The 27,233-nt window shown below is 43.7% G+C and overlaps 1 protein-coding gene across 1 annotated transcript; it reads right to left on the bottom strand.

Annotated features, from left to right (window-relative positions):
• Window positions 1-117: 117 nt before the first annotated feature.
• Window positions 118-27,010, bottom strand: LOC146810204 (meteorin-like protein). The gene is made up of 4 exons (XM_085617182.1): window positions 26,613-27,010; window positions 21,949-22,352; window positions 18,662-18,721; window positions 118-2,832 (listed from the first exon to the last, which is right to left on the bottom strand). The coding sequence occupies exons 1-4, from the start codon at window positions 26,717-26,719 to the stop codon at window positions 2,516-2,518; spliced, it is 888 nt and encodes a 295-aa protein (XP_085473308.1). The 5' UTR covers window positions 26,720-27,010; the 3' UTR covers window positions 118-2,515.
• Window positions 27,011-27,233: the final 223 nt, after the last annotated feature.

Raw genomic sequence — 27,233 nt, 5'->3', positions numbered from 1 at the left:
TGCAGTTATATCCTTGCTAGTTACTGTTGTATCAAGATACTAAATTGTTATAGGGACTCAATAAGTCTTTAACTTGAAGGGCTGATGCTGCACTTACCACAGGAAGGCGATGAAATTGCAAAACAACACTTTTATTTCATATAATCACTGACATACAGTACTTTCTTTTCGTAAGTGCAATAATCCTGTGTATGTTTAAAACAATATTCAAGTGATTCATAGGTAATCCATAGGTCTTTCGGGTTCATATGCTGTAAAGATAAATACAATCGGACTTGTAATGCAGCACTGGTAAACTGTTCCTGTATCTAATATGAAAACACAACAAATGCAAAAATATGTATATACATGTGTATTCCAAACTATACAAACGAAGTAAAAATACAGCAAGTCCGCGGTTTTATTTTACAAAATGTGCAAATTAATAACTTTGAATTTCATGCAGTAATCGGCAGCTCAATTAATTTTCCCTTTCTTGAACTCACACTGGCAGCTTCTTAGGTCTGAAGATAACATAGAAAGCCTCGCCTCACCTCAGAAGGTGCGGCACCTGTACTGGTGCTATAAATACTGCCTTAATTCGAGTGTGAGTGTCAAACAGGAGATACGCCGTCGACCACACCAAAATAGACTCCGCTATCATGGTGCTCACTACTCAGACAGAAAACATTGTCATCGTGAGTTATCTGTAGAATACATTTAGTAATGCCATTCTTCATAATAACCAGAATTAAATATACGCAGTGTCTCTGCGTGCATCAGTGCCTGCAGAGGGAGCGCGCGTGCGTGTGTACGTGCGTGCGTACGTTGGTTTAGGAAGGGCTGGGCTGGTAGATGCAGCTTAGCTGTACACAGCAGACTGTGTGCACTCCCATGCCTGACTCTGAGGAGACCCTCATCCCACCCGTGCCACACTTGCACAGAAGATGCGGCTCTGCACACCATTTGGCAATGTCTGTGTCCAATGGGGCCTAGCTGTTATTTTTAGTCGGATGAGAACAAATGACTGTGTCGTTGTGTGGGCTGAGAATGCAGCATTGGGGTGGGGAGTAACAGACTCAGTACTTATTTATATCCACTGCACCCTTCCCCTCCCTAATCACTGGGAATGAGAAGCCGAGTAAAGGCATGAAAACTAGCCATGAATAAGAGCACCGTAAACCTGTCTGAAAAATGTGCTCTGTCCATGAAGTCCTAAACTATACATTGTTTACAAAAAATATCTACATAAAGCACAAAAAGACGCATCATGCAAATACAAAGAACATTTGCCGCAGTAAACAAAAAAAAAATCACAGTGCAATATTTACTTAACTATTTCTAGTCTAAACTCAGCTCCCAAAAATCAATTGTTGCTTTAAATGACAACACCCCCTCCAGAGTCCCTGCTTTATAAACTTCAGAGACCACCCTTCAGGGTATGCCCAAACCATTTCTGAGGTAGTGTACGTTTGGCATCTTGCCCTGTGACCTAAATATCTATTTATCTGCAACACCAACACCTCTGGTTTGACCTCGGCTGTCCATAGATGGAACGTACAGTCAAAGTTCCTTGGGATTTACTCTGACGCACATGTAACCGGCCTTAATCCCAGCAGAGCTGAGCCTGGTATTCTTGTCTGGCGGCCAACATTAAAAATACAGTTTGTACTTGTAAACAGAAGCGTAGCTGTAGACTCAAGAGGAGATCAACCCGGGTCCAAGAAGGCCTGATTTTTAAGTGAGTAACAGTAATATTTCTAGGATGACAATGGACGCGTCCATGGCTGTAGTTCTGATAGATGCAAACCAACACATAACAATTCTGAGTGCACCCCTCACCTCCCTCCAGACGTGTCTCGTATGTACTGTGAGGACGAGATTACCATTAGGGAGTGACAAATCAAGAACTCGTTTTTGTTTACAGAGGAGGTTGTTGCCTGACACTTTTGAGATTCAGGTTTATAGTGTATAAAATCCTGCAGCTTACAGGATGACTCAGTGGGCAATGGAGAAAATAGATTAACATCATGTTTTTCACATAATAGGAGTTAGTTACAGCACCTTTGACACAATGCGCTGACTAGGAAAGAAATTGACACTGATGAAAAATCAATGTCCCCCAATGTCGGCCTGGTTAAAATATCAATAAACCACGAGGATATTTAAACACTGGCGTAGACCCACGTCAATAGCGGAGACAAGTAAACGCTACTTATTGCTGCACCAACTCCCCTTTCTCAATTCAGTCCAAAATAATATTACTCATTTTTTCCACCCAGTACCGCCAGATGTGAAGGCTTTGACGCACACCTTATCAATTGTTTAACATGTATTTCTTGCGTTGAACCAGAGAAAATATATTTTTCAGATTTCCTATTAAAATTGTCCTTAATAGCCTCAGTGTCTGAATTGTAAGTTTTGGAACAGTTTGTGAAATTAAAATCCACCTTAAAACGGTAGGTCAGAGAATTTACACGGGAATTAGAAATATATTCCTATGCCGAGCCTCAATGGTATGTGGAGAGGCGTCTTGTCAGTTGAATTGAAACTCGCAAGGGTTGGTTCTCTGCTCTCTGGCTGCAAGGTAGATAGTCTGGAAGTCTTTAAAGCGGGGTGCACAGCCAAGCCAGGCATCCCCGAAGTGCTCATTACCCGTAAACAGGAAAGCGCCTTCGCCCTTCTTCACGCCACACTGTAGGAGCGTTTTGATGGACCTGGTCCATTCCCCGGTGAATTCGTCCTGCTGGAAGATTCCGTTCTTCTGTCGGTACACCTTCTGCACGCTGACTTCCACTTCGGACATTTGATGCTCCCGATCATGGCTGACATTTCTGATGGAGCCTCTCACCACTGGGAACAAAAGACATGCTCTGTTAATGGTTCCCAATTTGTCTCACGCTACGTGCAAACAGCCTTTCTTCCAACTGCCAATACATCACTTCCTCTCAAAACGGAAGGCCGTAAAGAAGGCCGTTCCTCTAAGTTCTTAGATAAATAGCTGCTAAGAAACATTTTCCATAAAGCATTAGGCAAGCCAGCTACATGGTTGATATTTGCAATGCATATTCATTCCCCTTGAAAACAAGAACATGAGCTAATCGAAATAATATTCTCCAAGTAAAAGCTTATTCCCCATTTAACAATGACAGAAGTATCACATGAACTGATAAGGTTTTTTTAAACATAGTTACCCGTGGCAGGGATTGTCTCGTGCATTAAACCCAAGCTCATAATCGGTACCTAAAGGAGAACTGTGTATTATTGTTTTATTAAAGCCTATATGGTTTCTAGGTGTATTACAGTAAGCCCCTAGGATGAGAGTAGAGTTGTTAGTAAATGCAACCAGAAGGCATGAGACTTTAATTCACAGATTACTCAATTTATTTATTACTTTATTCTATATGCAAAAAAAAGTGTTTTAGGTTTCCATTAAAATTGGTAATTTGTCAGAATTAATCCAATCTGTGATAGTTGTGAAATACCAGCAGTCAAACATACAATATACATAATCGTAGGCAAGCTGGACTTTTGGACTAAAAATGGATGACAAAACATATACGGGGTGCTGATCCTAACTGGCTTTGTGGTGAATAATATTAAGAAAAATAATATGTATATACACACACATACACAACTATGAACATATACATTAAAAATATTTTTAAATGGGCGTAATTAGTGGCTATTGAGCACCCTTGCCCAAGTGGACCTGGGTATGTATGGCCTGTACATGGTAACAGGGTATGCCCTTTGCCTAGTCAGTGTCCTTTCTCCCAAGGTCTGCGATCTACAGGATATTGCCTTCAGTCACAAACTGTGCACCGTAGCCTGGCACCCAGTACCCATTGGCATTGGCCTGCAATCTACCTGCTCTTGATACCTGCTGGCTACATTCTGCTTTCCAATGCTTGCTTATGGATATTTCAGTATGTACATGCTACCTTTGGGGCACACTTATAATTTACCCCTTGACCACTCTGCACTTAACATTTGAAGGCCAAATCTAGATAGACATTTAATTTTTTTTAAATAAAAATAACATTGTACACTTATGGAAACGTTATGAGCAATATTGATTGATGTTAAAGTAGTGCCATTAAGTGGTTGTACTTCATTTCATTGAGAAAGGAATTCACAGAATACCAGTTCTGAGAAACCATTTCACCTAAACTGTTTAACTGAAATTTTCAAGATGGGTAGCATAGACCATTTGGTATAGACCAATTCATAAAATGTTTTGTTTTTGTTGTAATTGCCTTTTCCATATATGCTTAAAAATGTAAATATCATTAATGATAAGTATTGATTTTTCTAGCAGGTTTACCACATTTTTCCAATCACTTATATGCCCTTTTCATGTCCTGTCACTTGATGTTTCACTTTTGTATGTGGCTATTTCTGAAGGTGATTTCGCCACCCAGTTTTTTCTTTCTACTGCTTGTTTTCTCTCTTACATTTCTTCTCTTGGCTTTCATCTCTCCGTCTTTTCTTTCTCTCTCTGCACTTGTTTGTTTTGAAAGGGGTGACACCTCCCCCCCATCCATCATCCATTTGTATTATTAGTTATCTTGCTTTTTCCACTTTTTGTGGGGTCCCCTTCTGTACCCTCATTTCTTCTGTCAAACCTTTTCCTACTCAATAAGATAATTTTATACTTTAATACTGTTTAGACTTGTTTTCATTCATATATCAAATACACAATATATTACTGTTGATTACATATTCATGCATACATTATTACAGAATGGATAGCAGTAAAAAACACAATTGTAATATACATGACAACATAGCAATAACTTAGCAAAATCATGAGACCCAGTCATTTAATTTAATTTTATTTTGTGTCTTCCCATCATGCCTTTGCATGCAAGGAATAGAAGACAAAACATCACAAATTAATAGAAGAAAATGTAGCAGCATCCAAATTCAGAGAATGGGTGCTTAATATAGGCACTTGGATGCATGAAAACTACGTAAAACTTAACTCTGAAAAAACTGATGTTATTCTTTTTAGTTCTGATCTGTCTTTCAGGAATACCTCCCACTGCCCCCCATCTCTTGGCAACCTTCCTTGTCTAGTACAAAAGGCAAAAAACCTTGGAGTGTGGTTTGATGAACAACTTTGCTTTTCAGGTCGTATAAATAAGATCACATCTTCTTATTTCCATCTCAGGTGTCCCTTGCTGCACATTATCAACCATTTAAAAAAATTTAGTTTTTTAACTTCTATGCGTGCCGCGTTAAGCAGCACACATACAAGTTACAACACGCCATTTGAAGATTGTTTATGTGCAGCAAGGGACACTTTTCTGAACATAAACAATCTTCCCCTGCAAGGCAGACACCCTTACATTATGGAGGAAGGATGGCTGCGTTGGCGCTATGGAGCTAAATTTTGCGCCAATGCAGGGGGGAAACGCAGTGCTGCACCATATTGTAGTAAATATGGTGCTGCCCTGCATTTCAGAAGTGACGGAGCGCGGCGTTAGGCCGTGCTCCGCCACTTCTACTGTAGATATGCCTCATACTTTTTCAAATTCTCATGAGATAGTCCACCTGTGTAATAAACAGAAATGTAACACTGTAGCAGGTATTAACAGTCACTTTTTTAAGACCTGTTTCTCACATTACTTTTTTTGCATACTTCTCTGGCCCTTGGGATACACTTGAAAGCAACATTTCCATCATGTGTCCCGTTGTTCTGTTTATTGAGATTTGTGGCAGCGTTTTCAAAGTACAATAACACACAGTTCAGACCTACGCATATGATAAGTGTCCGCAATAATGAGCTGCCAGACTATTTGTTTTATTCAGGTTCATAACTCTGCAAGTTTACAAGGTAGATGACTTTGATCCCAACCATAAGAGCGTGTCTCGGGTAAAACATGTTTTGCTGGAGGGACCAAGGAGAACATCCACCAATTGTATGAGTCCCTTTACCTGGTTCATACGAGATATAGACTTCTAAGAAACACAATAGCTGAAACAAGCAAACTGAAAGTGAGAGGTCGAGTTTGAACAAAAATGATGTCTGAATGAGTTTGGATCTAAAGATCGGAACAACTAGATGGAAGGGAGGTGAATGTAAGCGTCCTCTCTCAGTGCCACCAACAAATAATAATACACACGCTGGCTCAAATCGGTTTGTCAAAATGAAATACCGTTTATAAAGTGCAACTGTGACCTCAAAGGCACCCTGTCACTCGCCTACTTAAAATCCCAAACCCTTTAGACACAAAAGCACAAATTGATAAAAGACAAGTCTTCAATGCTTCCTTGAAGGACCTCAAGTCCTGGCATGCTGTTAGTGAGAGCAGCAAGCTGTTCCGCAATGGTGTAACTCTAACTAAAAAAGCCCCTCCCCATACCCTAACTTTATTGAACTGGGGAATAGAGAGGACATTGAAGTCTTTGGTGGGCCGAGCTCTTGAAGGCACATAACGTTTACGTTTTCTTTGCCGAAAACAAGGGCTCGTCTTGTGAACCGCTCTAAAAGTGATACATAAAGACTTGAAGATAATTCTCTCCATTACGGGTAGCCAGTGTAGCTTTTCAAGGGTCAGTGATGAAGAAGAGAATCTAGACACGTGTAAGGCCAATTTGTCTACTCTTAAGTAGATAAGCGGGTGAGCCTAAAACTAAGGCATTAACTAGAGTCCTGTCTGCTCAGAATGGTGCTCTGAACCACCGTTGGCTTTGCCGTTATAGGAAGGTAAGGCAACATTTTGCGAAGTATTCGCCTCAAAGCAAAACAGGTGCACATCCTAAACCAGCAGACATGGGAACATTTTGCATCATTCGTGATTAGTCAACTAGCAGCTAGGCCAAGGGCAGTCAATGGTGGTACACAATTTGACATGGCAGGTATGAATAGGTTGGAAAGTGTGGATCAAATAGGAGAGGATAGTGGGCCAGTATAGAGCAGCTGGGAAGGTAGAGAGCATTATGGCAGGAAGGCCAAGTTTTGAAGGCCATGTATGGTACACGGAGGTGTCTTTGTGTTTGCCAAATACAAATTAATTTAAACTTTAAGGGGAGCAGTAAAAACAGGGTTTGCTATGTACAATTCCGACTTTACATTTGTTTAGGGATTGCTAGTTAAAAGGCCACCATTACATTTGGTTAGGGTTAGTACGGTGCCAAGGCGGCCTACCTGTTATTGACATAACAGTATTTTACTGCTGATCTGATAACAAAAAAATTGGGGGAGAAGAGACATTATGCACCAAACTTGACATTCTTTGTGTATATGAAACGAAAATTATAATTGCCGGTGGAGAACATGTAGGGAACAACTGGCATGAGTAACTGAAGTAGCAGATCATAAAAAAGCACAGAAAATTCAACATAGACTCATTGCAGAAAAAGTAAACCGTGTTTCATTCTCTGTAATTCAAGACTAAAAGCAAGAGACTGTTCTAAGTAGTATTGAATTTGCAAGTTATGGAGAAGATTCCAGATGCGGATGGGCTAAATTATAATCGGGGTTAAAAACCATTGAACCGCAGAGATGAGAAATTAACACTGGAATTGTGAAGCACAAGATATTCGACACAAATGCAAGGGAATATACATCTACCCAGCGCAGACATGATTGTGGCCGAGGTCATAACTTGGATGTTGATGTGGCACAATGAACACAGCAAAGAGCAATGTGTGCTCAACAGAAAACCAAGGGGTGATCCCGACCTCTTTACCCCTAGTGGGCTACTGTTGCGGTTTTTAGGGTCCATTTTGTGATACATGGCACACAGTTCAGTATTAGTGAACATAGTTACATTCACCAGACGAAGCAACCGGCGCAAGATCATGATAGATTGGGAGACCAGTGGAGTAGCTGCTTTTGCCGCCCAGCTGCGTGTGGTGGGTGCTGACGGGTTTTGGGTTGCCAACCTTTTTTTTTTTTTTTTTACAGGGTTTTATATAGCGCGAACTTGACCCGAATCGGGTATCGGAGCACATTACATAGCACCAGTTGCGTTACATGAGGACACATTAATTTTTTTGTTAGGCACAGGGAGATTAAGTGATTTTCCCAGAATCACAGCATGTTCATCGTCGTTGCTGAGACTCGAACCCAGTTCCCCAGATTCGAGGACGACCGCCCTAGCCGTTAGGCCAACCCACCCCTCTCACCCTTGGCGGCCGCATGACAGACCGAGGGGGGGGGGGGGGGGTGGTAAGGCCACTGCCCCCAAAACTGATGCTGCCCTACACGGACCGCCCATCCCCCTCCCTCCTTTGCTACTCCACTTTAGGAGACGTTCTGCTTCGTAATTGTACGACATTTATTTAAGCGTTGTGTTTATTTTACTAGTGCCCTCATTCGAGTGGTCTGGTTAATTGTGATATCTGCAATCAAGAGTTTGGCTGCTCACAAGTTACTCCCGCAGTTTTCTCCTTATACATTTCGGCAGGTAATGCCGGGACATGCAGATTTTGGTGTGTTAAACAAATTAGGGGCTATTTATCTTACCCGATAAATTCCAGCCCAGTGGAGTCGGATTTTCTCGGCCCCAATAAATATAGGCCCAAATACTGGGCCACTCAAAATGAGGTCCTTGCACATGCCTGCTAAGTAAACTGTGTTCCAAAATTTCAAAAAGTTTACAATTTTAATTAATATTGTAATTCAAAAATATTTCCACACCCAGACATTTGTATGGGCTCTTCTGCAAGCAGAAATGAAAAAGGGTGAAGGCAAGGACGCACTTGTTTAGTGCTGAGTCACAGCCATGCCAGCACAGGCCTTGTCGACGAATGCACTGTATCCAAACTGTCCCTGATCCACTTACCCCTGCTTCACGTGTACTTATCTGCTGAGTTGTACTTGATCCTACATGATCTCCAGCGTACACTTTGCCAACTTAGGGGCATATTTATATGCCCCTGTCGCCACCACAACGTCACTTTTAAAGATGTTGTGGTGGCGATACGGGCTTCGCTTTAGAAGGCAGTGTTAAGCCACTTAACATGCCTTAATGCTGCCTTGTAAATAAGACCCCCTTTCACGCTATACTTAGCATGACAGGGGAGAGCAATGGGTGCTCAGGGCGTTCCACTGCAACACCCATTGATTTTTGACACTGCCCAAAAATTACAAGGGTGGCGTAAATATGGGGCGGCGCAAAAATTAAGACCAGGGAAAACCTGGTCTTACCCTGGTGCAACGAGGTGAAATGTTTAATTTCTCCTTGTGTTTGCTGATGCCAGGTGTGCTGCGTTGTGCAACATCATGGAAACAGCGAAATGCCTTTGATTGTTTATGTGCAGGAAGGTGACCCTTCCTGCACATAAACAATCATTTTTATTAAAATGACGTTTTGCAACTTCTATGTGTGCTACATTAAGCCGCACACATAAAAGTTTCAAATCACCATTTCAGATTGTTTATGTACAAGAAGGGACACCTTCCTGCACATAAACAATCCCTCCCCTCAACGCAGACATCCTTGCACTATGGTGCATATAGTGCAAGGGTGCCTCTGCTGGCACTAGGCAGCTAAATTTAGCGCCAGTGCAGGATGATACACAGGGCTTCACCATATTCTCGTAAATATGGTGCACCCGTTAGTTTCTAAAGTGACAGAGCGTGTCGTTAGTCTTCTTGGCCTAACAACACGCTTCGCCACTTTCCTTGTGAATATGCCCCATACTCTCATAGTTAAACTGCTTCCATACACATTTATTTTATGGATTTATTTGTTTTTGTGCCCCGCCCCTTTTTTGGTTGGGAGGCTTCTCTGTCCCTTTGCTGGTTTGAACCAGGGCTGCACCATGAATCACCACTGCAGAAGCAAAGTTCTTTATTTCGTTAACATTCTTACAAACAACTATCACAGAAACTGCTGGCCACACTTGACAAACAAAGATTTCATTTAGAGTCGCGGAACGAATACGGCTTAAGAACTTTGAAACTTTGCAAAGTCTGCCCTCTTACTTCCTTGTGCCCGGCAATTACTCAATTAACTTAAGTACATTAGGAAAGGTCGTCTTTCTGAAGGATGCAGGAACTTCCTAAAGTAATTGAGTTTTCAAGGGGTGCCTGCGCTTTGCACAGCAGATGCCCTTTCTCTGCTCCCCGCTCTCTCCTGGTAGCCCAGGCATCTGTAATGAGATGCAGTCCAGTCTATTGACAAGCGATAATGCACTTGTTCCTCTTGCGCCAAGTTGGTCCCGTGCTGCCCAGTGCCCCTATGACCAAGGCCACGCCCCCAGGGCGACCATAAAGGCCCTATTCACCCTGCGTGTCATTTACACTTTCATTAGCCGCAATGCTCGCTAATCAAAAACGATGATGATCGCGATTTGTGAGCTCAGGGCACAGAAGTCAGGTCCTAAAGAGAGTCAGTTGCAAAGGCCATTTCTTCTGGTCTGTTGCTGCTATGAGGATAAATACCCCCTTTGTGCGCCGGGGACCCCCACATCTGTCAGTCTCTGGTGCGCCTGCCTGCCTGCAGGAAGGCGGGCCCGCTGCATGGGAACTTACAGCTTTATCAGCCAGAGACAATGGTGGGTATTGCATTAGTCGGGCGCGACATTACGAGGGAAAACGCAGTGCAACGAGGGCTGTTCCATCTGGACTCTGGCCGTGGAATTCGGAGCATAGAAGGAAATCGCAGGAACGTATCATAGAAGAGGGCAGCGCCTGAAGAGATGGGACACCGTTCGCGAGGCCAAACAGTAACATGGTCATTGGGTTAACGTGTCTCACTGCTAGTAAAAGAGGTATGCAGGCGCCGAGCCAATGTTCCATCTTTCGAGGGAAGTTAAGGCCTGCATCGTCCGAGACACACCCTTCTGGGATTCTCTGCTGAGTGTGTCTCGTTGCGCATTGGTACTACTAGCCGTGATGTTTGGAGCAGCAGAAGTCTCTGTCTGTGGGGCAGCGTCATTATGAGGGCGGGCAACGTAACGACTGGGTCTTCCTTAGAGATATGGCAGGAAGAAAAGAAGAAATCGACCATCTACAAGAAAGTAATAAAAGCCAAGCTGCCCGACAAGAAAGCAAACAATTCAACTATGCAAGTACAAATGACACAAGAAAAGTGCTTGTGGAGTAAATAACATGATAAATGTATTAAAAAAAAATTCATATGCGAAACCATTCCAGTCCACGATCACAGTGTTGATGCGTCATGCCACAAAACATGGCGCTGCTCTACCATCGGCCTTCGCCTTGTAGGCGGCTGCTTGGGTCTTTGGAAGAACAAGCAGGCTCGGACCTTGAGTGGCTACGACACGCAGTGCATACCTGTACGGCACACTGTCACTGCACACTCAAACTGAGAGCGTCTACGACAGGCGGTGCATGCTTACACTGCACACGGTCACTGCACGCTCAAACTGAAAGCGGCCACGACAGGCGGTGCATGCTTATACGGCACACTGTCACTGCACGCTCAATCCGAGAGTGGCCACGACAAGCGGTGCATGCTCAAACAGAGAGCGTCCACGACAGGCAGTGCATGGTTACACTGCACACTGCATGCTCAAACTGAGAGCGTATACGACAGGTGGTTGGCACACTGTCACTGCATGCTAAAACTGAGAGAAGCTACGACAGGCGGTGCATGCCTACATGGCACACTGTCATTGCACGCTCAAACTGAGAGAGGCTACGACAGGCGGTGCATGCTTACACGGCACACTGTCACTGCATGCTCAAACTGTGAGCGGCTACCACAGGCGGTGCATGCCTACATGGCACACTGTCCTTGCACACTCAAACTGAGAGCGGCTACCTCAGGTGGTGGATGCGTACACGGCAAACTGTCACTGCACGCTCAAACGGAGTGCGGCCACGACAGGCAGTGCATGCTTACACGGCACACTGTCACTGCACGCACAAATGGAGAGCGGCCACGACAGGCAGTGCATGCCTACATGGCACACTGTCAGTGCATGCTCAAACGGAGAGCGGCCACGACAGGCAGTGCATGCTTACACAGCACACTGTCACTGCGCGCTCAAACGGAGAGCATCTACGACAGGCAGTGCATGCTTATCTCTGATCTCAAACCCTTGCTCCAAAATGAACATGACTGTCCAATGATGTGCATTGGATTTGGACACAAATTTCGAGGTAGCTCAATGAAACTGTCTGCATAGAAAATAACGAGGTCTGTTTCCATCAAGAATCTGTTTACCATTTTACTTCCATTTTATTTATTTACAAGTGGGTGTTGGGTGCATTTAAACTAGAGACCCCTTCACAATATAGATCACAACAGCGGGGTTTCTATTATCAATGGGTCCAAGAGTGTCACATACATTTGTTTCTGTTTTTTATGGACTGTAGTCCTTTTGGTATTACCACAAAGGGTCACAGAGTTTTGTATGGCCCTTCAGTAACACACCTTAATCCAGAACAAAGTTAATTGCTGCACAATGCAGGTGAAGGCTCCCTCCTGTGCACGGTCCTATGCACCTGAGGGAATATGGCATTAAGACTCTGACTGCTTGCTTTTGGGAGTTGGTGCATAGCCGGGGCACCACAAGAGCACCATTTCTTAGGAGCCCCGGAGGGTCTTCATGTGAGGACCCCCATGCAGGTGGACTCCGGTCTCATTTGAAAGGATGTCGGGCATGTCCAGAGTCGACTGGCCCAGCGGGCAATCAGGCAGTGCTCGGTGGGCTGCTCTGACTGGTCAGTGTGTGGGCCTGTTTTTTAGAAGTTGTCGTCCGGTTCTATGGCCAGGTGGGCTGGTTTTTACTGTTGATTTTCCTGATATCACTTTTTTAACTATATGCTTCGCTAATGGGGGCCACTTTTATTTTGATGTCTGCCCTATTTTTTGTCCCAGTCTGACCCTGGGCATGTCCCGGTAGTGTCAACGCAGAGGCCTCCTGCACCCTGCCTACTGAGGGATTTGGGGCGTCCCTATAATGATGGACGTGTTTTTAGGACTGCACACACTCTTGTGGGTACCTTTAGAACTCCCCCTGATGGGTAAGAGTCCATCTAAGGAGAAACGGGGACCAGCAGATTGAACTGAATTGGAAACGTGCATGATTGAGAGCAGAGTGAAATCAAGTTTTTAATCTGGACTGCACAGTTTGTGGGAGGGAACATCCCTCTGTTATGAAAGGGTAACAACGATTGTTTTATGCATGTACCCCAGTAAAATCCCCGATTTAGAAGTTGAAACAGAGGTACAGGAAAAATAGATGCCAATCTCATGCTTCTGTTTAGTGAAACATCAGAACTGTGTGGGATTTGCCCTGTAGTGAATTTTGTGAGTTACAATACAGTGGATCTTGAACGTGTTATATCTATTGCTGCCCATTGGCTACGCCCTGAATATTGCCATATTTAATGCCCATTCATAGCTTATTTATTTATTTGCAAAGTTTTATATAGCGCTGGCTAGACCCGGAGGTATCGGAGCGCTTTACATGAGGATCAGCGAGTTACAGGTTACAGAATTACATCAATTACAGGAGCCATGTATAGGAGACAAATATGAGATTACACAATAATATGAGTTGTTAGCGTGTAGCATAGCTAAGACACACGTTTTATGGGGAATGAAAGGTAGGGGGGAAAGGTAGACCGGAGTAAGGAATGCAGATAGAGACAGGCAGACCGGTAAGGGGGAAAAGTACTTCAGGGGGAACAAAACAGTAAAATTGCAAAAAAGACAAAACCGACCTGAGTATCGGTGAAAGTATATGAAGGGAGGGGTGTGGGAGACCATGGGGGGGAGGAGGGGTGGACTGGAAGAAAAGGTCAATCAGGCGAACAAGGAGCAGACCAGTAGCATAGATTCCAAAAAGGCAGGATATACAAAATCAGACAAAAAACAATAAAAGTAGCTGACTACACTGTTCAACGCAGGGCTGGAGAAGGGGAGGCAGCTATAGAATCATGGAGGAGGGAGGCGGGAGAGGGAAGGAAACACAACAGGGAGACGAGGAAAACAATGTCTGGCTGGGTAGGTGACGGCCAAGGAGGTGAACCACAGCCAAACTCCTCTATAGATGTATAGGACAGCTCCACCAGGCATCGGCCAAGGTTGCTTGGGCTCCTCGGTAAGTACGGACAGTTATGGTTTCCGGACTTTCCGCCCAGGGGGCATCGTCAAAGTTCCATCGAAAGCACCGGTCCCGGTGTTACTGGGAGGCGCCGTCCGCTTCGTCCTCCAGCTTGCCCCCAGGTCAAGAGCGATGAGAGGAGAGGTGGAAGGGACAGTTTCAAAGTCCACAGATGCATCATGGGAGACTGCCATATTGTTAAAGGCATTCGCGTGCACCACACGTGCAGCACCTGAGTTTGTAATTTGGATTACTACAGCTCCAGGAGATTCGCACAGGCACTATATTTGTGATGGTCTCCCATGGTATAGTCGCGTTGGCCCTCTGCGAGTGGTCTCACTACTAGGGATCATTAACGTCCTCCATATTAGAGACAGGCAACAGTCAGGCGATGATGCGCCAGCTGTGTTGTATTAAGGCGATTCACTCTGTACTTCACCCTGAACGTGATAGATCTTGGTTTGTGATCTTGCTTGTATAGTGCTTTAGAGATAGAATTACGTTGCTCCTTTTTTAGTGGCCTCACTATGAGAGATCGATTTTGTTAGCATCCGCCATTTTACGGTCAGGCAGATAGTCAGGCAATGACGCGTTTGCCTTATATAAAGAATTCTTTGAATGTGGCTCACAAATTCAGTCTTTAGGCCCCAGACTCACCTCGGTAAGCACTGGTGTTGCTAGTGGCTGCCGCCTCACCTCTGTTCCTCACGAGAATAGTTGGATTGGACAGTGAAGGGAGGCGGCTGTGGTTCCTGTTGAAAGCCACTGAACCTACTAATGAATCTTGCTGTGGCTATTCAGAAACATACTAGTGGGGTGGCTGGAGGTCAGCGATTGCTGTGTGGGCCGGCTGATCAGGGATATTTTATTCACTTTCCTTTAGACCGGTCTAGCCAAGGAACCAAGATCACATTGAGGGACCCTACAATATCAAGCTTCAAATGGGACTTCTTTGGGATGATGGACAGACAGGTGAAATGTAGGGCAAGAAAGGCTGCACTTCTGAGGTGGGAAGATGGTATAGCCTTGAGCTGGTCTACACCTGGTGCCTGGTGAATGACTCCAAATGGATCCGGTAATAGGGGAGGGAACACAATGTTAGGCAGAGGATGTGGGAGTCTAAAATGGGCTCCATCTCCTGTTGCTTTTGAACTTGTAAAAACGTCGTACAAACAGAAACATTGCAGACTCATGTCAAGCAGGCAAGCCGAGGCTACCAGGAGTATCTGACGAGTTCCATCTTTGCCCTTCCTTATGGGAAGGGGCTGGTAAAGGACTATTTGCTAAACAATGCTGTCAATGTTTGAATATAATTAAATGACATAAGGAATCTTTGTAACTGAAGTATTATGGCTTGCATTGCATCTCTGTATACTTTTCCCCACAAGATCACTTAACATCCAGCAGATCAAAGTGGGCAGAAACTCTCACACATATAATATTGAGCAGATATGCCTAACCAAGTACATTGACTCAGACTGTATGACACAAGCCAACCGAAGCTCCCAGAACCTACAGATCAAAACCAACAATGCACATTTGATACCCAGAATCATGTGCAAAGCACAATTCCAAAGTCATACATTTGATAAAACCTATCACCACAATATGACTTCCACATCCAGATGTATTTACACCTTACACTGCACCATCAAAATACATTAGTCTTTTTCTAGCACCAAACTTTAAAAGCAGCAAGTGATTTCAGGGGGTTGAAAGAGACTCCAATTAATGAAGAATACAAGTGATAAGTCGGACAACTGGAACTATGCAAGCTTGCGGTGCCAACGTTTTCTGTATAATTGTGGACTTGTGGTACTTGTCACATAAACCATTATCTTCTGTATTATTTGCAGATTTTAACAAAAAAATTGTGTCTAGCTCAAACAGATCAAAAGTTGTTAAAAACGCGACAGCGTGTTTTGTCGCACAGTGGCAGACCTTCTGTGGTGCAGAGCCAGGTCACTTTTCAGTTGTTGATTACTATATTTAGGTGTTAAACTGAGATTAATCAGATGAAGCATTTGCCCATGTGGTGTTATTATGTGTTACTATGACAAAATAGTGAAGTAATACTGCTTAAAATGTGCTGCATTAAGCTGCATAATTTACTTTTTCTTGCTTCACAATTTATTGAACCCTGCCACATAATTTGGTTCTCCCCTGCCTCATTATTCCAGTGGCCCTGATCATAAGGTAGCTAAATAACAGACCCATATAGCACCCTACTAGAATGGTTGCTACATGTTTATTCTCGCTTTACCAATATGTTTACTATATAATCAACCACATTAGAAGCTGCAACTCATGCTTATAAAGTTTGTCCTGTTTTATACTATTTTATACTGTTTGCTATGTTAAATAATGGGTGATGATAAAACCTGCACTGTTTTATACTGTTTAAATGGCCGGTCTATCTATATACCCATCCATCCAAAAGACACCCCACATGCATTCAAGACAGTAGTTATTTGGCGGAAATAGCTATGATGCACGGATCACTCATCATCCAAGGCTAATTTGCACCATGAAGTCACCCAATTAGTACACAGTAGATACACATTTCAGAGTGCACCCTACGGACTTGCGGAAAACAGCACCCCAAAACCAACATTGCCCACAATACATTTCCAATTACAAAAGGTGTCTTTCTCTAAGAGGATATTCTAGACAGGACCATTAAACCCTCATGTACTCAACATGTCAACAAAGCAATATACTAGGGCAAACATTACTTAACAGCACTTACCTGCTGCCATATCCACTCAGGTAATGTTAGTCTGAACCAGCTGCACCGTCATGCACACAACATCCGCATCATAGCGCTACACCTGTCTAGAGATGCTTGTCTAGAAAGCTATCTACACTTGCCTGGAAATGGACAGCGAACTACCCAGTCCAACCAAAAACAGTAAAACCCATCTATACACCGTCTCTAAACACAACACACTACAAAGATCTTTATCTGGCTCTTTACTTCCACATTAACCAACGTGGACATCTGTAAATTATACATTTAACAAATCTGTACTAACAAAAAAAACCATAAAACAATCATAAGCAACTCATAGATGGAAAACACGGAATCGTATGAAAAATACACCCACATCAAGAAGGCAAATGTTCAAATTGGTGGGTGTTACCGGGGTTCACACACAATAGGTCATGACCCAAATGTGGGTTGTGGCACAAACCAAAACAGTGGTTTCACCCAGATACCACCTGGATCAAAGTGAGGAAGTATGTGATTGGTTTTGTGCTCTTCTATATGTGGATTTCAGGGGTAATTGAGTCCCCAGATTCAGTTTTCGACGTCATGTACACTGAGAAATTGAGTACTCGTCTGTGCTATTCTTTTTTATTTTTTTTATTTGAAGACGTGCAGAGACAGAGAAACAGCCGACATGTGTTTCGCCCGAGGGCCAACAAACCAGGGCTTTCTCAAGGCAGGATAATCTTTTGCGGTTGGTGTAGAATATAAGTCCAAATCAAGGTGCATGATAGCAAGCGTCAACTGCTAGGTCAAAATGCGGTCCAAGTAAGCTCTAGAAGGCGCTATTGTGCAAACTAATGGCACAAGGTGCTGCACCAATACTGATACCCTGATAACATATTGTACCAAAAATGAGAATTGGGAGACATTATTGAGAACACAAAGCTCACAATCATGTCATACCCACGTATGTGCACTTTTTGTTTTGGTGCATTGGGGGTATTTTGTTGGCGATAAGTCCATTTTGGATCAATCTGCCTTTTTTCTCGTACATTGTTTAAAAGACCACATATAGTACAATAAAATTAAAACACCTATTTAAAATATAATTTAAATGACCCTGTTATGTAACATTTGCTTCTGGCAGAAGCATCTATGGGGAAAGTAGGGGCCATATTTATCAAGTAGTTACATCACACTTGCACCACGTAACGGGGTGCAAGCATGATGCAACTACTAAGTGTGATTTATAAAGCCACGCAAGGCCACAGTGGCTTGATAAATCTCTGCGTTGCATTACTCTGCCCCAGGGAGGCGTTCAATAGGTGGTAAATGGGCGTTCCCATACAACACCCATGTATTTTGGCGCATTCTCCAATACCATAAGTGGTAGACCTGGAGAAATATGTTTATTTCTCCTCAATGTTTCCTCCTTCTAGGTGTGCTGCATTCTGCGCACACATAGAAAGAGGAAAATGTCTCAGGGGATTGTTTTTGTGCAGGAAGGTGTAGCTTTCTACACAAAACAATCCTGCTTATAATTCAGGCACGCTTGCACCATGGTGCAAGGTTGCCTGCATTGGCACTAGGCAGCACATTGTGCACCAGAACTGGGAAAAGACAGGAATGCGCCGTATAATGTTAAATACGGCTCATTGCTGCACTTTCCCTGTCATGCAGCGCAGCGAGGTGGCTTGCTGCACTGCGCTGCATGAAAACTGGCTCTTTTTTGTAGAGTTTCTTAAGACTGTTAAGGTTGAAAATGACCTTTGGCCCTAGTGCCAAACCTAGTCAATTCCAGCTTAATATGCAAGGCCTTTTTCCTCACTATTAACTCTAATGCACAAAAGTTTAATATTTTGCGTAAATTAGTATTTAACAAAAAGACCATGAGGATTTCCACTGCCTCTGGTCTCGACAAGTACTCACCAAAATCGCTGCTGCAAATGGCCATTAGTAGCTCAGCATTGTCACAGGGGCGGCACATGGCTGCAAGGAAGGCGACAAGTGAGATACAGTATGGTTAATAATAGGAACTTGTTTTCATATTTGCATTCACCCCCAGTTTGTATATCTGAGAAGTGCTGTAAATAGCAGGTGTCCTCACTATCCATTTTAATAATGAGCAATTTATCGATCTTGGTTGTATGACAGGCTGAGTTGGCCCTCCCATTATTCAAACTGGTGACCGGCGGGTTACATCAGATGCCAACAGAGAGAGTCTACCTCATTAGTCATTTCACTGGTAGTTAGGTAAACAGTGTGAATTACTTTGTATGAACATGGGATGAACGCTATTCATTAGAAAATAGCACTTGTTATACTCTACCAATACGCAGTTTGCGTCCGCATCAGAAAATAATCCCAAAAGGAGAAGAAAACTATTTCAGTTGTAGATTAAAATGTGGGTTGTGGATCCCTGAAAGCAGTCTCTTGAAGGCCTTTTTACTAGCCGGCGCAGACATATGGATACTGTTTTTAACTTTATTTAAAATTGATTAAAAAAAGCATTTGGAGACACATTGGACTTCTTCCAAAAGCTTGTCGTAAATATTTATGTGGTTTGCATTGTAAAAATAAGTTTAGCAAGTTGCTTTGATGTGCCCCATATATCATGAATGTTGCATGTGCACATGTATTTGGGTTAAAGAACAGAAATGATTGTGCTCATCACAACTTGTTAAATGGTATGATCTGCAGAAATGTGTGTTAACAAAATAAATAGTCACTAGAGCACAGAAAATGTGCCCATCCCACTAACCGTGTCTAGGAAACATAATGCACAACATAAAATAAATCAGAAACGGTACAGCAGATTTTTATCCCATGAGAAGTATTGTGCCAATCAGCAACAGTGCCCATGTGAAACACTTTGTCATGGAAAAGTGACAAAAAGTGATACAGTGGGAGAGGTGTGGCGCAGTGGCCAGAGCGGCTGACTCCTGAGTGCAGGGCTCAAGGTTTGGTCGCAGGCGGCAGCTCAACTCCGCATCATGTGTCTCTGGGCAATAGCTCACTTAATCTCCCCGATGGCTCCCCCCCCTGCCCTGGATACCCTTATGGGTGATAAATTCACGCTTTACAAATGTGGTGGAATTATACCAAGTCTGCAAATACAAGTCATATCCTACTTCTATCTTATGCCATGAAAAACATTTTCAAATTTAGAAGTATTATGACATGGGGGTATGGAGTTGTGTTGTTTGACAAATAGTGCCTCTCAAAAAGAGCGTACCTCCATGAAAATACTGTGATCTGGCAGGCGCACTGCTCATCAGCAATACATAATTAAGCAATGTCAGAAATGGATATTATGGAACAAAGGGCTCGCAATTGAGCTGGCATGGCATCTAAGCAAGCGTATTCATGGTCCAGACCCAGTCCTTTCAAATCTCATGAATAAACTTAAAGGACATCTTCCGCACAGGACTTCCCACAACATATTTTTGAATTCTGTCTAAGAATAGTTCTTGCAGAATCAGAATCAGACTTCTCAAGTGTCTTGGCTAAAGTGGAATAGGTTCCTTGCCAACAGATGATCCCTTGAGGAAGGGTGATCAACCTATGGACCGGAACACTCAGGACAAACATCTGCCTCCAAGAAGGACAGATGTCAGCCAGCTCAGGAGCCCCACAGCTCATGATCATAGAGATCCATGCAAGAAGCGAGCTGGACTGGTGACCTAGAAGGTGTCACACAGACCAAGTAAGACTTGAATTTAAGGAAGATGGGGATTATGTACTAGTACGGGAACAAATCCCAGGGATTAAACAAAGTAGAAGGTCTTGATTGCCTTCCTCGACTTTGAAACGGAAGGAAGCAAATGCATTTTTATCGTACTACAGTTCTGTAATACGCATGATAGAATCGTCCTCTTTAATTTATCTTTCACATTGGCCTGCAAAAGTTGGTTAGATGTGTGCTGAGGGAGTGAAAGGATGGAGATCGTGATTTTTTCTTTAAGGTACTGAGGGAAACACTATGCATAATTTTATAGGTCAGACAGAAGGTTTTATTCACTGTACCGTATCTAGCTGGAGCCTAATGAAATGGCACGTGAAGATGTGAGACAGAATCCCTTATTTTGCCCAGAGAATCAGGTTGCATGATGCTTAATTTGAGCCCGTAGTTGCAGGTGCGGCCCACCATCCCTTCTTTTTGTGCACCAGGACTTATGTTTTATCACCAGAATTTGACCAAGGTCATGAGAGAGAAAGGTACACAAAGCAGAAGATGAATTAAGAGAAATAAAGGACAACATTGAAACAGAAAGAAGGGATGACAAGGGACTTCCATGTGTGAGATAAAGATCAGGGGGTGTAGACAGGTGGATTTTAGAGGCGTGAGGTGGAATCAAAACTAGACATCCTTGGAATGTGAAACTCTGACATTAAGGTGCACTGTAAGAGGGCTGCTGAGAAAACCTTTGAGCCGTAGTTTGTAAAAATTAACAAGCGGAGATATAAGGCACTGGCCAAGTCTATTGTAGCATTAATCAAAGACACTACCCATTCTTATGTTGCTGAACAGTATTTTAAGGCAGAGCCTTGCAAAGTTCCTTTAGCTGTAAAAATGTCGCATGGACTACCCCCCCTAGCTTTTTGGTCATGTTTTGAACATCATTGCAAATCACTCCATCTTTATTACCTTCTTAAAGAAGGTTAGGCTGTAGACAAAATGCATATCTCTAAAAACTGTAGATAAGCATATGACAATCGTAACAAGAGAAACTTCTCAAAGAGGCTGTGTTTCTGTTCCCACTATTAATTGATAAATTCAATTCAAGATCATCGTGTAGGCCTTCTTATTCCACAAATTCTTGTAAATGGTCGAATAAAACTGTGTTACATTTTTTGAACTAGCGCAACCCTTCAATTGGGGCTGGTAGAAATTATTGATTATGTTGATTTGGCAAAATGTAAAATGTGTTTGTTGGAGTGGTTATGACAAAATGCTTCATTGACTGGGATATACTCCCTTTGCTAACGGAGCGGTTAACAAAATAATTACTTTGGGGCAAATGTACTTGAATAGGTACCATTTCAAACAATATATCGTATCAAGCACAAGACGTTGGGTGAAGTTAACAGATGTTTGATGGTGAGTGCATCCACTTTTAGAAAGAAAACGTTGGCAAGTATAAAGACAATATAAAAAATAAACTACGGCTATTATTGGAATTGACATAAGAGCAATTTACAGTCAGTGGGCTTACCTTCCACTAATGTGACCTGGAAATTGGGGGCTGAGCTGAGGTTGCTGAGCAGCTCATACTGAAATCCTGCGATTCTACGGCTGATGTCCCTCTGGGGACTGGCCTGCAGGAACAGCGCCACACCTTGAGGACGGTCCGAACTGAAGCAATGCACATGCTGCAGATGTGCCTCTTCTGCCTCGCTCACTAGCAGGTGCAGCTCACCATCACGCTCCACGTAGATGTTGGCCCCCTTGAAGCCACTCATCGGCTTGATGCACACAGTGGTGTGCTGGACGCTGGCCAGGTTGGGTGCAAGGATGACACGCAGAGCTCTTGCTGGGTACATCCACTCAAGTGAACCTTCTGTGCAGCGCAAGCGTACCTGCTCCACTGCACGGGAACGTGGCTCCCAAGTAAGCCCACTGCAAAACAAAGAAGAGGGGATGTACACTTCATTATCATAATTGGAGGAACACCGATTTCAGGAGAGACATTTCTTTACATTGAGAAATATATTCTTTGCAAGCTATTTAAAAGTGAACTTCAGTAATATGTTGAATAAAAATACATAGTATATGTACATGTGTACCTTTCCACCCTTACCCATCATGGAGTGATTTCACAGCAGGATCAAAACACAATCTGTAGTTTTATGTGAATGACACCCACAAAGCTATACATCTACAAACAACCTCAGTGACCCACCGCTTCCCCTGGTTCCATGACCGTGAGTTGAGATGTGTGTATTTATTTAGAGGTTTTGTAAAGCTCTGCGTACAGCAGATTGGTTATTTCAGGACAATGAAGATGGTCCAGGTGGGCATGTAAAGAGGAGTGGGGCAAGTTAGATGAATTGATCGGATGGGTTAGCGATAGTGTCCGAGATTCCTCAGTTGCAGCTCTTGGGTATGGGAAAGTTATGTTGAAAGGATTTTTAGAGGTTTCTAGATGTGCCTATAGTTTGGTTCGGATCTCATCTCAGGATTATACGGTGTCCCAGAGCCTGGGTTCCACCATACCGAGGGACATACCGCCATGGTTCAGCTTCTTCAACGATCCTTGTTTCCTTGCTGTAGGACTGCATTAGGGGTCTGTGGTTTACATTACAACGTGGAAGGGATCTCCTCTAAGGCATGCTTCAGTTTTAAATGGCAGGCCCTTTCTGCTTGCCACATCAGTGAGATGTTTGATGTTTATTACGGGACCAGCCGGTGCAATACAGTGGTCAATCTCCGACCCTGCACATGCTCGAGGTCCTGCCATAGGAAAGACAAACATACTCTGGGGAAAGGGTGCGCCACGATGCAAAACCCTGAGATGTAGTTAGAGGGCGAGTTGGTTATAAGGGCGTCTGAGTTTAGGGGGACTCAAACATGAGATGTTAGAACCCCTGGTATCTGGCACAGTTTTGAGAGGGGGAGTTCAAAAAGCATTGCATATTTTCACACTTTATATAACTGGATGCCATTTTTCCCCCTAGTGTGTTTTTCACTCTCTTAGTCAAGGTAAAAGTCTGGTGAGGAAAAATAAGTGCTGGTGGGTACCTCCTCCAACCACTGGCTCAAATAACCAGACTCAAGCACTGCTTTAGTCTGGTTATATTTGGCTGCAGATACCAAGACTCTCCAGATAGACAATGTAAAGCATGCTCCCATGTTGGCTGAGGCATGCTCCCATGTTGCCTGAGGCATGCTCCCATGTTGCCTGAGGCATGCTCCCATGTCGAGGGTGCAGCAATGAATCAGCTGAGCATGGAACAGGACAGCGGTGAAACCTTTGTGGCATATTTTACTTCTATCATGTAGGTGCAGTTGACATCATGGCGGGTCGTGCCATTGTGCACCTAAAGTGCTGAGGCCATCTTGTGATATCTTCAATCTGGTGGGAACCCAGGACTTTAATGCCCTCCACTGAGGCAGGAAGAATGTGCCACAGTGCACATCACAACCTGTTTTAATCACCAGGCCGCACGCTGGGGGCAGGTTTTGTGGTGGCAAAAGTAAACATGCATTGGCAAAGCCAATATTTCGGCCTTGCATTTTGAGTCCTGACTAAAATCTGTAAAAAAAAAAAAAAGCGTATGGAAATACAAAATTAAAATAAAAAATAATTGCTGTCTGTATACATCGCACATACGAGATAAAGAATGTAAAGTCCAATAATTCAGCATACTTTTAAGATGGAAAATTGTCCCTCGTGCACTGCAGTGCAAGCACTACAATTTGGGTGGAATGATTCACCAAACAGCCCACAGTATGAAGTGAGACAAAGAGTTATTCCTCCGGGCAGAGCCTAGCCCACTCTTTATATTTTAAAGCATAAATATGGGTTTTATAGGCAGCCACGCTGTAAAAGAAGACCTAATGGTTTGCACAGCAAGGGAACGGTTTTGGAATTGAAATTGTGTAGTTTTCAGGTGTTGGGCTAGTAGTGGTATGTTTTTATTTGTTATCTCATGTCAGAGTAGTCAAAAGATTCCGGGATCATTCAATCTTTTGGCGTCAGTCGACAAACACAATATTGAATTTCATCTGGTGTTCTCACTCAATGTTCTTCTGTTTTGTAGGCTGGGGGTTGTGTAAAGAGTCTTAGTCTGCCATTCAGCCAATGTTACTCTTTGCATTGGTCCAGGGACCGAGGGGACAAGGTCGGCAGGTCTGGTCCGGGCGACATGGTTGTGGCGCTCAGGGTCGTCCCTCAACAGTATGCAGAGGGCAAAGATGCTCATGGTAAGGATCCCTCTCTCACAACATGATTGGTGAAAAGTCTAGCGTAGACCTTTTCACCTAGTGTAATAACAATTGACAGGTGCTGGAAAGATAGTTTTCGTGTTCTATAAAATATGCCCATTTTTTCCTGTTGACCCATTTTGTTTTGCTTTGAGACGCTGCTCAGTGCCTCGATAACCTGCGCCTTTGCAATGCCCGAAAACAGACCAGAGAAACTTATTATACAATGAACTGTTTGGCGCCCCACGTATAACCTTACTTGACACTAAGTACCCAACAGCAATCATCCCAAGTCAGCATAAATAACTTAAAAGGGACACATGTTTTAAAAACATGTTTTCGCAATTCGTGTTATAAGTCCCCGATTGTACAAACTAGAACGCTTTCATATATCTGAATGTGTAACTTTTATGGAAACGTGCCTGGCGGATGGAGTCCACCTTGGCAATCAGTAGAGGAGAGGAAGTACAGTTGTTCAGATCTAGTAAGGGGGCAAATGGAATTCATTTTATTTTTAACCAAAAAGAAACGTCAAACGTCTACGCCGTCCCTCTGTGGCCTTAAATGAATCCATAGCCCGACCTTTCATCGCTCACCCCTTGCCATTTCTCGTTTCAATGGTTTAAGATAAGTTACAGAAACGCAGTGAAACTAAAAATAGGTGAACAAAAATCAAAACCAAAACATACAAAAACTCTTTTGATGGGGTAATAGAGCAATAGTTAAAACAGCAGTGCCCCCATGTAGAGTTGCACCGTAGGCACATACCTGCTTGCACCCATACATTCGAAGACAAAAATATGTGAAAAAATAAAACTACGTTAATTTAACTCCTATAAAAAAGCTAACTTTACTCCTTAGAGAAATAGAGGGTAGCCTGGTCAGTTCGTGTCGCTTTTTATGTCTTGCTTATTGAATAATAGTGAGTTAACGTTCCTCACTGACATCTGCAGTGATATGAATGCCGGGATTCTGGAGAAGCAAACTCAGCCTCCCATCCTTCCGACCCTGGTAACGTGGATTGCATTAAAAGTGGTTAGTAGTCACATCTACATTAACAGCACTGAAAAACAGCAGGAGGGTGAAGGGTGGTGTAAAAACAAAATATTACCATGTAATAATGACAGGGAGGGCACACAGTTATCACGGAATGTCTTGTATATTCAATATACTGCCCAGCATGGCTTTCCCTATGGAGAGGGTGTAATACATTTGGCTCAAGTCCATGGTGCATGTTCTCAGCCAGTGAAATCGGGGAGGGGATCGTTTGTAGAGCCACTGCTCGACCTATGTAACAAATGTACTGGTTGGACATGATCTGATTTATGTAATCGAGATTTTCAACTAAGAAATCCAAGTCCATGGCAACATTTTGCTAAAGGAACAGAGCAAACAAATGTTTGCCCCATACATCAGCAACGTAAATGGAGCAAATGGAGTTCACCTTTTGTAGAAGATGTACATTTTCTATGGTATTTGTATGTTGCTCAAAATACTCTAAAAGTGTAATACGGATTTTGACAAAGAAATCATGGTTAGTAAAGAAATATGTGTCCATAATAAAAATGCAACAAACTGATTTGGCCGCTAACAGAGAGCTGGCCCTTTTACACGAATGGAGCACAGAGCTGCACCCAGTGAATGGCGGGAACAGGGCGCTGTCCCTGTTATATCAGTGGAGCAGATATATGTCCCTGTTATATAAAAGGAGAAAAGAGCTGCCCTTATGACATGACCGGGACAGAGAGCTGCCCGTGTTATATGAATGGAGCAGACATTTGCCCCTGGTATATGAACGGAGAAGAGCTTTCCCTGTTAAATTAAAGGCGCAGAGAGCTGCCCGTGTTATTTGAATGGAGCACAGAGCTACCCCTTTTAAATGGAATCTGGACCTACCACCGGGAGTCTGGTAGGGAACTGCCCCTTCTTGCGGCCGCCAAGGGCGCTGCTTACCTCCCCTTCCAGCTGCAGTGGTCCGCGGCGCACAGCTGGCCCTCTCTCCACAGGAGCAGCAGCAGCGCGGGCAGGAGACGCTCCCACGTCGAGCTCCTCTGCCCCATGTCCTGAGGGGCGAGACTGCGGGTGCCGGGGACTCTTCGACAGAAGTTCGCAGAACTTTTGCATTAACTCTGTAGCGCCTCCGAGGACAGGGGGCTCTGAAGACAGGACAAGCCGCAGAGATTCACACACACAGATATATCCCAGGGTCTCCCGAGCACCTTCGGTTGGGGCGATGTCGGGACAACGTCAGACACGCTGAGAGCAGGTTGCAGTAAAGTCCTGTTGAAGGAAAAGCACGCAGGCTGGCAGAGGATACACGCCTGTGCCGCGATGTCCGCCTCTCAGTGTCTGCAGGAAGCCCACGCGGGTGGAGAAGGGAACACAGCCTTTAAGCACATAAAACAAAAGCCCTGCAGCACCTCCTGGTGTCAAGAACGTCAGAGGGAGCAAGCAGGCGGGCGGAGGCTTGCGGCGCTCCCCGCATAAACAGGGGGCTCGGCTCGCGCAGCTCAGGGCATGTACCACACTGGACCAATGACTGTCCTGCAGATCGAGTCTATGTGGGGGTGATAG

Source organism: Triturus cristatus, chromosome 7 (genome assembly GCF_964204655.1).
Source record: "Triturus cristatus chromosome 7, aTriCri1.1, whole genome shotgun sequence".
Lineage (NCBI taxonomy): Eukaryota > Metazoa > Chordata > Amphibia > Caudata > Salamandridae > Triturus > Triturus cristatus.
This window is presented reverse-complemented; position numbering and strand designations above follow the sequence as displayed.

What these genes read in the sequence shown, in the direction of transcription:
- LOC146810204 (XM_085617182.1), bottom strand. Translation starts at nt 26,719, where the DNA reads ATGGGGCAGAGGAGCTCGACGTGGGAGCGTCTCCTGCCCGCGCTGCTG. An exon ending in CACTGCAGCTGGAAGGGGAG is followed by an intron (nt 22,353 to 26,612) that starts GTAAGCAGCGCC and finishes TTTGTTTTGCAG; the next exon opens with TGGGCTTACTTGGGAGCCAC. An exon ending in CATTTGCAGCAGCGATTTTG is followed by an intron (nt 2,833 to 18,661) that starts GTGAGTACTTGT and finishes TTTTGTTCCCAG; the next exon opens with TGGTGAGAGGCTCCATCAGA.